The 13,453-nt window shown below is 41.6% G+C and overlaps 1 protein-coding gene across 1 annotated transcript in view; it reads left to right on the top strand.

Annotated features, from left to right (window-relative positions):
• Positions 1 to 12,404, top strand: part of LOC144105459 (uncharacterized) — a 36,256-nt gene extending 23,852 nt beyond the window's left edge. The window contains exons 2-6 of the mRNA XM_077638582.1: positions 3,463 to 3,655; positions 6,728 to 6,888; positions 7,835 to 7,929; positions 10,589 to 10,684; positions 12,224 to 12,404. Of these exons, the coding sequence (XP_077494708.1) occupies positions 3,463 to 3,655; positions 6,728 to 6,888; positions 7,835 to 7,929; positions 10,589 to 10,684; positions 12,224 to 12,378 (700 nt within the window). The 3' untranslated portion in view covers positions 12,379 to 12,404. The remainder of the gene's footprint in view (positions 1 to 3,462; positions 3,656 to 6,727; positions 6,889 to 7,834; positions 7,930 to 10,588; positions 10,685 to 12,223) is intronic.
• Positions 12,405 to 13,453: the final 1,049 nt, after the last annotated feature.

The raw sequence follows: 13,453 nt of genomic DNA, 5'->3' as shown, positions 1-13,453 counted from the left end.
ATTTAGAACGAAAGTCTAATTATTGAGCGAAGCTGCAATATCCGTTTCATTGCTGCAGCTTGATCTTAAATAAACATATAAATAAAGTAAACATTGCCATGACTAGATTTCGAACATGTGGTGGCGCGACCAGATCAGCTTTCAGCATGAGAGCGCTGTGCTATTGCCGCAGCCTGGTACGCCTTGCGTTGAACTCCAAAAAAACTATCGCACTGTGCATTGCACGCCGCCGCCATTATCAACTGATGATGATGATTTATTTTTATGCCGCAAAGGCATTTGTGGTCAAAGAGCGCTATGGCACAAGTAGTTTTAATTGCACAAGATGGGGCCAAAGGCCCATTTCACCAGCATTTCATCCTAAAGAAGCCGAGCGCCAGGAAGGGGAAGCTTGTACCCACTGTATCAACGGTGAGTACCCTGCGGCGCCGGAGATCGAAACCCGCATCTCCCGCGTGAGAGGCGGATGCTAAAGTGAGTAGGCCCCCGCTGCGGTCAATTTAGCACTTTTCTTCCGATACAAGTCTTGCGCACTTGGTCTGAAGCGCTGCTAACATCTGTGATCAGCAATACAATACGCAATCAATTTCGCCTTTACGCAGTATTTATGAAAGGTCTAACCAGCCTGCCACTGCGATATGTCGCAAACATTATCTTAATATTGTTCGCACTTTCTGCCTGACATTCTATGATATACATTAAGTGTTCATAAATTTATTTGCTCTTTTCTACCAACGACCTGTCCACTAGCGCCAGGTTGAAGGTTTAAAGCAAGATCAAATGAAATGAAGACAAATCCTCATCTTCATGATGCACACTACAGATGGCGAACAACGAAGACAAGCAGCGAAGTTGGTGGCTTAACGAGCCCACACACTTCGTATTAAACGGCGTTCCTAGAGCAGCAATACAAAACAAGCAATAAACAAAACAAAGCTGTTCATGTGTGTGGAACGAAAAGTAAGGTACCTCGCTAAGAGAAAACAAATACCAGGAAATCAATTTGCCTGGTGTGCAATGATGGATCGAAGCTGCACAGTGGAGCAAATAAAGTAAACCACAATTAATGGCTTGATAATGGTGCAGAACTAACTTTAAAAATAACAAATGCCTGCAATACCAGAAGTCAAATGGCATGCGCCATTAAACGCAAATGAACTTATTCTTGGATTTTGTAAAGGTAATTTTCAACTTTTCTGAGAGACCTTTTATTCCAGCTCGAAAGTCTTCATTTGTTTACTAAGCACACAAAGCGAAACCTGAGCTTACAGATTCTAGTAGTACCAAAGACACGTAATCGTGGCAGTGCGATTTCAAAAGGTCCCTTTTTTCGCATTGTTATACGTTTTATATATCACATTTTACATATTTTGTCCTAACACCACTATCTTGGGTGGTTATTTTCTACACTGGCCAGCCATCTTGAAGCTAGCACTATTTTTTTGGCAAATTGGCAAATAAGTTGTATTACTCTTTTTTCAATCATGCTTTCGACATCACGCGCTGATGAGGTTTCTCGCACTCGTGACTCTAACATGGTACTCCAAAAGCAAATATACATTGCCATATATTAGTGAAGTTTCTTAACGCGACAAAGACACAGGAGATCTTATATTCCAGAAAAAGTTGGCATCGGGCATGCATATTCAAAACTCTCACTGAACAACACCTGAGGTCCTTTTTAAAGCCCGATATAATGTGAGGCTACGCAAGCTTGGTGGCCTATGAGCAGAAAGCTATATTGTCGACCTAGCCACGCGTGATGATTATTTGGGCAAATTGTTTTTTTTTCTCCAAGGGCTGCCTTTCTGAGAATAAGAAAACGCCCTAAACCCAAAAATATAAGCTTACACAATGCCTTTACTAACAAATCCTTTTTGTGTTAACTCAGAAGCGCATTACGCTCTCGACATTAACCACATGTTATCAGAATGAACCACAAAAATTATTTTTGATGCCAGTGGTGAAACTCCACTGACCTGTTCAAAAATATTGCGCAAAATTTATGCACTTTCTCGATTTATGGTTCAGAGAAAAAGAGTGTTTATTCACTGTTCAAATCAACAAAGCACAATGTCCGATATACGCGTGCTAAAGACTAACGTTGGCTGTTTCCTGGAAGCGTTTGGACTGCAGGCCACACTCGGAGGACTTGCTGCATGGTATTTAGCAGCTAAAGTTGGAAAGCAGCCCAGTCAAAGCGAGAGTTTGCGCGTTTTGTGAGTGACAGAGGCCCCCACCCGGTGTTGTGATACCGTCAAATATACGTGCACATAATCTCATCGCTCTTACCATCACTCCGTGACACACCAGGAGCTCCTTTCTTCTCCTCCTTCCCCTGTTCAGTGCAGATCAGAAGGCCAGACGTCAATCTTTCTGGCCGACCTCCTTGCCTTCGTGTCATTAAATCTACCTATCAAGACAGGAGGAAGCAGGGCGTAAAGCGATGGTATTGATAAGCTTGGAACAATAAAAATTGTATTGTATATATATGGCAACAAAAGTAGACCATGCTGTTCGGTTTATTTTTGCTGCTTCAAGCCGCATTTCTTATAGGTTTATTTCATGTTGTTAACAACATTTTATTCAGACTGTCTTCATCCGAAGTCTGCATTTTAGTCCAGCGGCCTCCTAGACTGTTACGTCGTTCGACTATGTAATTGCTGCTGCATAGTGTCCTCCTATATGACGTACCCGTAGCATCGAACGTGGAAGCTAAGCTCGATTCCCAGCCATGCCTTAAATTCTACCCACATCCAAGGTTTCTCTGTCCGCAATGTTTTCAAAACACAAGGTATCATGCATGAAAATTGCAGTCTGACGCCTGTAATGCGCACGCATACTGCGCTCTTCAATTGCACCTAAGTCAGCAAACCTGAATAAAGAACATAATTTGTTCGCCGAGAGCACGTCGAACATTTGGATTCTCTATGTGAAGTAGGACGATTCCTGAAGACTACGAGACAGTTGGCAACACTCGCAGTGGGGCGCAAGAATTCCTCAAGCCTGGTGCCGCCTCTGTTTGACATTGCTGGACAGGGTTAAGATTCTTTGGGCTTGCATGAAAAATGCTCATACTCCAATATTGGCATAACGAAACAACCCCAAACATTGTCAACCCTACAAGGGCAAGCGTCCGCCATGTAGGCGGAGGGACTTCGCTGCGCCCTTTGTTTTTTCAAAAACATGTGCTTTTTGAGTTTTTAGAACATTGGCCTCTCACTTATTTCTTTCTGCGTGTTGTTTTTGGCAGTTAATTCTTTTCGCCAGCGCGCGTCATAAGTTGTTTTTCGCGCTGCAAGAGTGCCAAGCGTTTTTTGAGGCATGCCCTTTCGCCCATGAATGGCTGACGGTATCACTTGGTCCAATGTAAAACCGTCACATTGAGAGCTTTGTATTTCTGCGATAGTGTCAGTATTTTATTCCAATGCAAAAGGTCGCCTTCCTTTGTCTACGCCTCAGCATCCTTAGTCACAAGACATGTTCTCCATTAAAACGCTCTCCACTCCTCCCACAAACCAGTGCCGAGGTCGGGTACCAAAGAGCAGGAGCCATGATTTTTATTCTTGCACTCTGCCTTGGCGTCATCGCTGCGTCTGCTGCTCAACAAGCTCCCGAAAGCACTCATCAGTCAAAGGACCTAGACATAATGGAGGTAAGTGAAACCGATTTTACTTTAGGAGCTATATTGACTCGTCCGTGATAAGCGCATAAGAACTGCCCGGAGCACAAGTGAAATTGGCTGTTTTTCAAGTGACTTTTCTAAACTACTCTGCGGTCCATCCACTTTTCTTAAGTGTAGGGTTTTATAGCCAAGGCATACAATGCTGTCTGCACGAAGCACACCGTGCGGAAGACATTTATGCTCCATATTTTATATCCCAAAGGAGCACCATTTCCTGTAAGCATTACTCAATACTCAAATGAACAAACTTCTTATTATAAAGGGTCAATTTCAAAATTTTATTGATTATTTTCTTACTGAGCGACAACGCGCCTTTTTGCATATCTGCAGTAGGTGCGTTTCATGCAAGCCTAGGCAATTTCTAGAAAGGTGCCACTATATAATAAACTGTAGATTGTTTACTGCCCGGTCCTCACTTTGAGACCCAGGTCCAACCAGTGCTCGAGCAGGAGTCTGGCCTAGCCCGACCAAGGCCGGCTAATTTTCACTTTAATGAGCTGCGTCCCGCTCTGTTAAGCTCGTTAGGCGAACATGCCCGCGCTCTGCAGTGCTCCGTAGCCGGGAGCAGCAAAAAAAAAACCTTCACCCGGAGTCAGAAAATTTACGGGGCATACGAAATGCGGAAAACAAAACGTAATTCAGTGGTCATTACTTTTGCTCTCATTCATAATCACTGCACTGTTCCACAACATATCCAGAAGGCGGGGACAGATACAGCTATCAGATCAGTGGTCATTACTTTTGCTCTCATTCATAATCACTGCACTGTTCCACAACATATATCCAGAAGGCGGGGACAGATGCAGCTATCAGATCAGTGGTCATTACTTTTGCTCTCATTCATAATCACTGCACTGTTCCACAACATATCCAGAAGGCGGGGACAGATGCAGCTATCAGATGCAGCATATTGGTTTCAATTTAATGCGAATTCGTTTGAATTATTATTCATAATTAGACTGCTAGCTCAAGCGAATACGGGCAAAAGGAGTGTACACGACAGTAAAGAACGCCCATACCGTTTTTTTCATCATTTACCTGCTCTTGTGCTCTTGTTCGGCCGCGGTTGAGCTCTGGCTGTTTGCATTTTGAGCGGATTTTCTTCACTCCCAGCAGTGCCCAGAGTTACGCTGCAGCCAATACATTGCGCGCTCGAAGCACGTAGAACACCAATAGGGTGGAGATGAACGTCCGCATTACTGCTGTTTCTTTGATTGCACTAAAGTATAACGTTTTTTTTTCTCTTTGCAGCGATGCATTGGGCACAGCCCCTGTCATAACGTTTTTCTATTTTCCGATACAAAAATAATTGGTGTTCATAAGTCAGTGTTATGATTTGGTGCAGACCAATGTAATACTTAATCAGAGAGGGCCGAAATGCGAACCTATTTGATGTTTCTTATCTGCGGTCCGGAAATATACAGCAGATGTTTCTAGATGTGCAGAATAAGGTTAACTATCAGAAGGAATAACAGTTCCTACACAGCAAAAAGAAGCACATGATAAACCTCTATGGCTTTTGGAAATGGCAAATTTATTATGATGGCGTGAAAAATATAAATATGTGCACAATAAGTGCTTCAATAGAAAGCAGTTCCATTCTCTGTGCATTTATGACCTATGAACATTTACGCTTCTCTCTTTCATTCAATGACTTTCAGCTGATTGCTGGATTTTCTATTTTACTCTAATTACTGCAAATTGTGTGAAGTGTTTTCAGCTTTTGTCTACATTATTATCTCCTTTCTCAACTTTTACTGTTTTTAGTTTTTCTATGCTGCAGCCATGTAATGGCTTCTTGGGCACCGTCAAGCTCATCTGTGGATATTATCCCAAAATAGCATTCAGCTACTTCCTGGGAAATGAGGCTGTAATATATTGTATATGTTGCAGCCTAATTATCCCAACAATTCGTAAAATAGAAAATATGCACAGAATAAGAATGTAGAATGAATTAATGGCTGAATACGGGCGAAAACCACACTATAAAAAAAATGTCAGGTGGATATTTGTGCAGCCGGGCGCCTGTGTTGAACGCTCAACTCCATATAATTGGTTCTGTTAGCATTTTCGCGGCTCACATGTCTGCGAATGCGCTCAACTGCCTAACTAAAATGTATCTTCCATTTTCTCTTCGCATTGCGGCCATTTTTTTTTTGTCCCATCTTTCTCAACGGGCCGTTCTAGCCATTGAGCCTCCGTATATGGAGCTCCGTATTACGACGTCGTAATGCTACCGCCGTGGGGTCCTCACTTATAGTCGATATTGTGCAGTTATTGCTTTCAAACGCTGGCCATTTGTTACAACTACTTCCTTTAAAAATTGGCTACTTTCTTTTTTGAATCGTAGCAGGTTGAAAATCAGAATGTTTTTCAGGTTAAACTAGGTATGGATGAATAATTATATTACAAGAGAGAATAGCGCACTCCAGAATGAGTCTAGTTTACCAGTTAAAAGCGAATAATATAAACCATAAAGGGCTGCTTGGGGAAGAAACAAACTTCCATCGCCCGATTTCGTTCGAAGACAACAGAGACCAGCCATGTTCCGCACCCGGCTAGGTCGTCTATTGCCGTTGCTTCTCACGCCTTTACAGATGATATCATTAAATGCATTGGCTTCATTTAAAAGTAGTTAATCTTTCCTATAGGTTTAAATAAACCCTGCTCAATAAACTCCTGCACGCAAATATTACTACGCGTGTATTGTACATGCTGTGCCGAGGTACAATTTCATTATTTCCGCTAAATATGAAGTTCATCGTGAGTGTGCGTGTGAAATTTTTCTCTAAATTTACTTTTTATGCTACGTATAAATTCTCGTCCTCAATACTTGCAACTTTGTGTTCCTTGGTGTTCTTCGAAGCACCTCGTTATAGCCACCTTTATGAGTTATACTGCTTTCCTTCTTTAGGAAAGGATTACGATTTCACTGAAGTTCTACGCGATATGGTCGACATATAATCCTAATAAACGAGTTCATATCGCGCAAATGCATATATTTTATGATTTCTGACTCGTCATCCGCCTTCCTCTTTTAAGATGATAAATGTGACCGAGCGCCTTGTGGTAATCAAGAGGAAGAACATGAGTGATATGCACATCCGCTGTGATTCGGCGCTGAAAGGGAACGGAGGAAATGTCACGTCGGGATTCACATACCTTCTAAAAGCACGAATCGGCACCAAAAGTAGTGCTGCCTAGTAAGTGGACGTTTCCATGTCTTAATTTCTTTAGTTTCACTATATCTGTAAATTTAAATAGGGAAAAGAAGTACCGGTTGGGCTTGCTGCGCAACCATATTCATCTTATCTGATAAGCTTGTGGTGGCCAATGATTTTTATGGCGCAAGAGCATCTGTGGCCAAAGAGCGCCCCGGCACAAGGTATCTGATAAGCTACAGAATTTTTAAGACAAAAATGTGACTTCACGTACAAGGGAGGTATTGTGAACTACAAAAGAATAAAATGAAGTTCAGCTATTGCGATCACCGACTCACCCAACTGGAAAGAGTCAGATGCAAATGGACGCTTATTACAGAGGTTAGGCAACACCCGCGTTCACAACAAATTGATGATCACAGAGTCATTTCCTTTGCAAGCGTCACTACTTTCAGTCTGATTAGCAGGAACTTTCAATTTGTATGTTTGACGGCAAAAGCGTCATTTACTCTCGGGGAAACATCAACTGAGCCAGAATGAACTGTTTATTCATTTTTTACTAAGAACAAGATTTTGATGAGAGTATCTTTAGAATCCCTTTGGCTGCTAAAAAGGCTATCAAGCAAAGGGGATAGAATTAACTGCTATTCTTTCTTCACAAAATCAACTTGCATATATGTGCTCTTGCTTTCTTACTGTCTTGCCTCCGTCATCCTGAAATATTCTTATAAAATTGTTGGAGTCAATATTAGCACGACTGGGAAAGCAAACAATGTTACCACGAAATATTGTGCTCATGCAGAAGGTTATGTATAAGCTTCGACTGCGTATTCATTGCAGTATAAGACAATGTGGACAGGCAGTCGACATGAAAGGGTTGTTGCCGGACACAATTATTCGGCCCTGTTTCTTCACATCTCAGTGTTTTCTTTTTAAAATATTATTTGAAACCTTACACTGCTTTCTTTTTTGTTTTATATTCTGCCAGTATTCATTCGATTGTAAACGTTACGCTTATACCACTCAATGTGACCCAAGGACATAATGGGACCAAAGGATACAAGGCAACCTACCTGGACGGCAGTAAGTAATTATTTGAATGAAGTAAATATTTTCCCTTGTCCCCGGAACGACGAAGTGAATAATAAAAGCATTCGTTTTCTCAACAATAATTGCTAATTTTAAACTTGTCACTAACTGTTCACAGGCATGCTTGAAGCAGTATCATATTCAGAAGGATTGCAAGAATGCAACACATTTTAATATGTAGAAGATTTTTCATCAAGCACAGCTCCTTGTATTTATTCATCGTTGGCATCTCGACAACAAATGTCCTATTTTTGAAAAGAGCTTACGGTGTCCAATATATGAAGTCAGATAAATGGCATGTACGGATGCGTTTTATACTACATAAGCAGGTCAGGCTATCATGCCCAAACCATTGATTAAATTTCTTTTCATTACGTTGAAACGGCTGCCCACTTAACCTTCACATGTGGGTTCAAAACATTCACTTCGTTTGGAAACCCTAAAAGCACCTCTAAAATCTAAGGCACTACTTTCTGGAAAGAGCATCCTGGGTGAAAAGGGCTATATAGGCTGTAAAATTAGCGCAAAATGTGTTTATTTCAGTTTCTTTATTTGATGCATGAGAATTACCCGTACTTAACACCAATAGCGCCTTTACTTCTTTCACATAGGTCTGTTCTATTTGGAGAGTATCATTCTAGGCCGAAGGCCTTTTTTTAATGCGAATATAGCATAAAATCAGACGAAAGGTTTTGCTCACATCAGAATGAATTTTTTCCCTCAAAATTAGCTTGGCTAGAAACATATATTTGCTTAAGCTATTCGCCCTTTTATTTGCCGTGTATTAACACAGGAAAGCCTCTATTGTGTACATTAACTAGTTTGGTTCCAGCGCTGAGAGTCTGTGCATAGCGTGTGGCAGCTGTCATCCCCATATAATCCAACAATATTCGGTACGAAGCAGAACTTTATAAGAGATGTTCAAGCGACGTCTGCTTTAATGTGATAGACGGTTTTCACTAACGGTTCTACCGCAGCTTTTCTGCCGCGGATGTTAGATCGCTCACAGAGTGGAAGCATATTTAGGTGCCGTGGCAGAAAATTCCGCCGGTATAATTTTTTCGATCGGCAAATATTTCCAACCATGCAGGATGCCGCTCTAGATGGCATCTCTTTCTCCTGCTGGAGATTTAAGCCGGCCGTTGGGCTAAGTTTTTTTAGAAGTGTTGCTGAAATAGAGCGTGGCTGTGGTCTTGTAAATTGCTTTCGACCAGCTGGAGGATCTAGAGTTTAAGGTGCTACCATGTTCCGCAGTGAGAGGATTTGCTGATGATTCCAGCGTAGAGGAGAACGTAATGTTCTTTTTACAAGCTTTGATTGTTAAGCGTCGAGATCCATAAGCACTTGATCGCCATTCATTTTCTGAAGAACTTACTGGCTTCGCTTCTAGAAGGATCCTCAGAATTTAGAATTACCACCAATTAATAGACTTACATAAAGCATCAAAAAGAGAAAGTGTGTCTGTTGATGGTACCCTAAGCATGAAGTTTTACACAGTCTAAGAGAAATTTCCAAATAACACGGCGTTTCAACTATATTCTTAAGGCCTTCTGCATCTCAAAATAACTCGGTGTGCAAACTACTGAACAGGAAGGAAGGGTAGAAAGACGGCACGGACAAATTCGTTCCGTGTGGAAACTTTTTCCTTAGTAAAAACCATATTCATGCGGGAAATATTTCCAAAAAAATAAATTGTATTTTCATATCATCTATAAGGAAAAGGTACCAACGCCCCGTAGGTCAAGAACACTCTCTCGCCCAGGAGAAATGGCCCTGTAAAGCGATCTCGGTAACCAGTAAAGAGCCTGAAGTTTCAATAACCTTATCCATGTGCCCCTGAGAACGAAGTGGCTAGGCTTATTTCGCAACCTTTACAATGGCCCTTCTGTGTGTGTGTGGTGTTCTTTAGTTTGTACCTGTTTTCTTTTCCTACGCCTGTTCGTGAAACATATTAGCTTTACAAGTAATTCATAGAGCTCCAAATTCAGTTCAGGTCTTTCTAGTTGAGTTGAAATGTGCCGAATTTAGGGATAGTTTTATGGAATGCAAATGTCGCTGCCAGTTCTCACTTCAGGATGGACACCTCAACAGCATCGTGATGGACGGAAAGAAGGTGAGAGTAAAAGAGAGAAGGAACTGCCGTAGTGGAGGGCTGGAGAATAATTCCGACCACTTGGCGTATTTACGTTCAGTGACGTCGCACAACATACGGGCGCATTTTGCACTCGTCCTTCATAGAAACCCGGCCGAACTAGACGTAAGTCAACAGAGAAGCACGAATATGGTGACTTTCGGGACATTTAACGTCGAATCAACGATCCGTTCTGCTCTGAGCATTTGACTTGCGTGAATGCTTTTAATGATGCTGTGATTATCAGTGGTAGCTTTGGTTGTAAAGCACAGGAACGTCAACAACATTAAAGTCAGGCGGCATAAATTCGAAGGTAATGTCGAAATTCTCATCGTCTTTATGAGCTCGAATTTTATGAAATACAAGGCGGGCTAACACGGATCTTCCCCCGCAAAATGCAAAATCTGGAACATTCTACGTCTACACATGAAAACCCATTAAACAAGTTGATATGAACTGTGTTCATTAAGTTGCAATGTTTTATTACTGCAGATGTATAATGAGCACTTTTTTACACCCTAGAGAACACGACAAGAACGAGATACAATCTCACCCTGAAGGAAAAGGACCCAAATGGAACATGTTTTGTTATTTTGTTAGAAAAAAACGGCGAAGCAGGCAAGTTATCTCCCATTACTCTGTTGTATAATCTAAAAAAACAATAGTATAGATGACATCAGGTGCAATCTTGCTCCGCTGTCATGCAGCCATCAACGTCGTCATGAACTTGTCTGCGCCCAGTGCAGGCTAAAGACCTCTCCCACGTCTCTCCAAGTAATCCTTTCCTTAGCCAGCAGCGGCCACGGTGGCTGCAGGTTGCATATGCAGCTGGCATATGAACGGTTAGGTCGAGTGCTATGCAGCTCGCTGCCTGTTAGATCCCACTAGTCGAGGTCAGGTCCGCGCCAATCAATTGGCGTCGCGCTCTGAATGACTGGTAGGCAGGACGAGCAAAAAATCCCTCTGAAGATGAGTATTTTGAATGCAAATATAAGTTAGAAGGATATGTAATTCGTCTTATGGCCTTGCAAGTGACGCGATCGCTGCAGCTGTTGTTCTAGTTGAGATGTAGAGCAGTGTTTCGCGCTCCAAGAAAAAAGAGGTAATATGTTGCCTCACCTGCATACTGCAAAGGGCGGAAGCAGAACGTGAATATATTGCGTTCTATCTAAATTGAGCGCGACAATTATTCTGAAAACTTCATTTCAATAGAGGCGTTCGTTTTTAAACATTTGTGATAGCCTTACACAAAATACATTTGCCTTTTAAATGTAATAATTTGTTAAATCTTATGAAGTTGGCCCTCTGAAGCTAAACAAAAGTCTACAGTTGCAATTTCGATAACACGCGTCTTATTAGGATAGAGAGAAAAAGAAAGAAAATAGTTCACTGCCATATGGCTCGCGTTGTGATGTCCACCACAGGAAACTTCTGGTGCTGAGATTCTCTACTACTCACTGCGTAAAAAGCAACCAAGTGTTATTGCCTCATTATTTTAACGTTCTGGCACCAGCAATTGTGGACAAAAGCATTTGAACGGGTATCCATTTATGAACGCAGTTTTTCATAGAATGTAAGATTTCACTATAACAATCAATATATCGGCAGAACACCAGGGGGCAGTCTTGCATTTTTTTTCTATTCAGGTTTTTGTTATCGTCAAATACTTTAATCATTGGCTTTCTATAAGAGCGTTAACTGTTCGATGCGGTCTAAGGATACCCTTTAAAAGAAAGTTTTTCTGCGTTTCTGAATAATGGACCGCTACTTTCAATATTTCCATAAGAGTGTCTTAGAATTTCCAAAATTTTTAAAATGTTCGCCCGAGAGAGCTGGACTTCATAAAACGAAATGTTCCACATACTGCTAAAGTTCTGTAGCTATATGTATTAAATGTGCAGCGCATCTGCCGTAGAGTGTCTTCCGCCTACTTTACGCGCAATATCTGTGGAAGCATTTTCTCTATATTAATTGACATCGTTTCTTTATGCCATATGCAGTGGGCTTAAAAATCCAGCTACTGCTTTAGTCGAGAGCACAGCCATCCCTGTTGCTTTAAAATACTAAAGCGTTACAACTCATTGAAGCAAGAATAGACTGTATCGTTGTTCTTTTTCACTCTTCAGCGATTCATGCCTTTTATTCTCCTCACAACAGGCTGCGAACTTCTTGTCCCGGCTTCAAAAAGAAACACTGATATTCCTCAGATATGTGAAAAATACTACACGAACAACTGTACGGGAAATAGCACTCAAATTTACGAGCTTGACTGCCGTTATGACAAATTCGACACAAATGTAGTTGGTTGTTGAAAATAAATTCTACGTTGAGATACGCATTCAGTTGTCGAACGTTTTTGTTGATTTAAACTTGCAACAAGCTGTTCACAGTAACGAGTTGGAGCGAATGTCGCAGATATACCTCTACACACAAGAAGTTTCTGTCATGCGGCAGAAGTCGAGTCGCGAGCAGCGTACATTTAAAACTCGGCAAAATGTATGTAACCCTGCATTGCAAAGCATGAGCCCTTCGTCGTGTACCTTTCTTTGTCGTAGTTGCAGGCTGGTGCTTGGTATTCAATCCTGAGGCTTTTACCCAGATAGCCGTTCTAACTTAGAGTCACCATCAAGGTTTCTTGCTCGGAAGTTATGCAGACATATGGGCTCTTTTGCAGACTGTAAAGAAACCCAGCCCCTCAAAAAAGCAACCTGCAAGTGATACAAATTTTTTCGAAGTGTTTATTTTCAGAAGTTTATAAATTAATATTTATTACATGACTATTATCAGCGGCTTGACTTCGTCTACCCTGTGGACCAAAGGCCTCCTTTCTCATGTATCCCCAGTTGGCCCTGTCCTATGCCAACTGCGGCCACCATTACGCTGCAAACTTCTTAATCTCATCCGCCCACATAACTTTCTGCCGCCCCTGCAACGCTTTCTTTCCCTCAGAATCAAGTGATTCACCCTTAACAATTTTCGGTTATCTTGCATTCGCATTACATGCCTTGCTCAAATCCATTTTTTCGTATTGCTTTCGACTAGGATGTCGTTTAGTCGCCTTTGTTTCCTGACTTACTCTGCCCTCTTCCTGAGCCTTGACGTTTTATCTATCATTTTCCTTCCCATAGCTCCCTGGGTTGTCTTTAAGATGAACCCTTTTCCTTAGCCTTCATGTATCTGCCTGCTAGGTGAGTACCGCTATGAAATAGTTCTTATGTATGCTCTTCTCAGAAGGAATATTGCTAAACTAATTTATTATATCAAGAACATGTGAAATGCGCCCCATACCATTCTTATTCCTCTGGTATTTCTCTCGTGATCCGGGTCAGCGCTCACTACGTGCCGAAGTGGACATATTCTTTTACCGCTTCCAGCATCTCGATACCT

The sequence above is a fragment of the Amblyomma americanum genome, chromosome 9, assembly GCF_052857255.1.
Source record: "Amblyomma americanum isolate KBUSLIRL-KWMA chromosome 9, ASM5285725v1, whole genome shotgun sequence".
Taxonomy (NCBI): Eukaryota; Metazoa; Arthropoda; class Arachnida; order Ixodida; family Ixodidae; genus Amblyomma; species Amblyomma americanum.
This window is presented reverse-complemented; position numbering and strand designations above follow the sequence as displayed.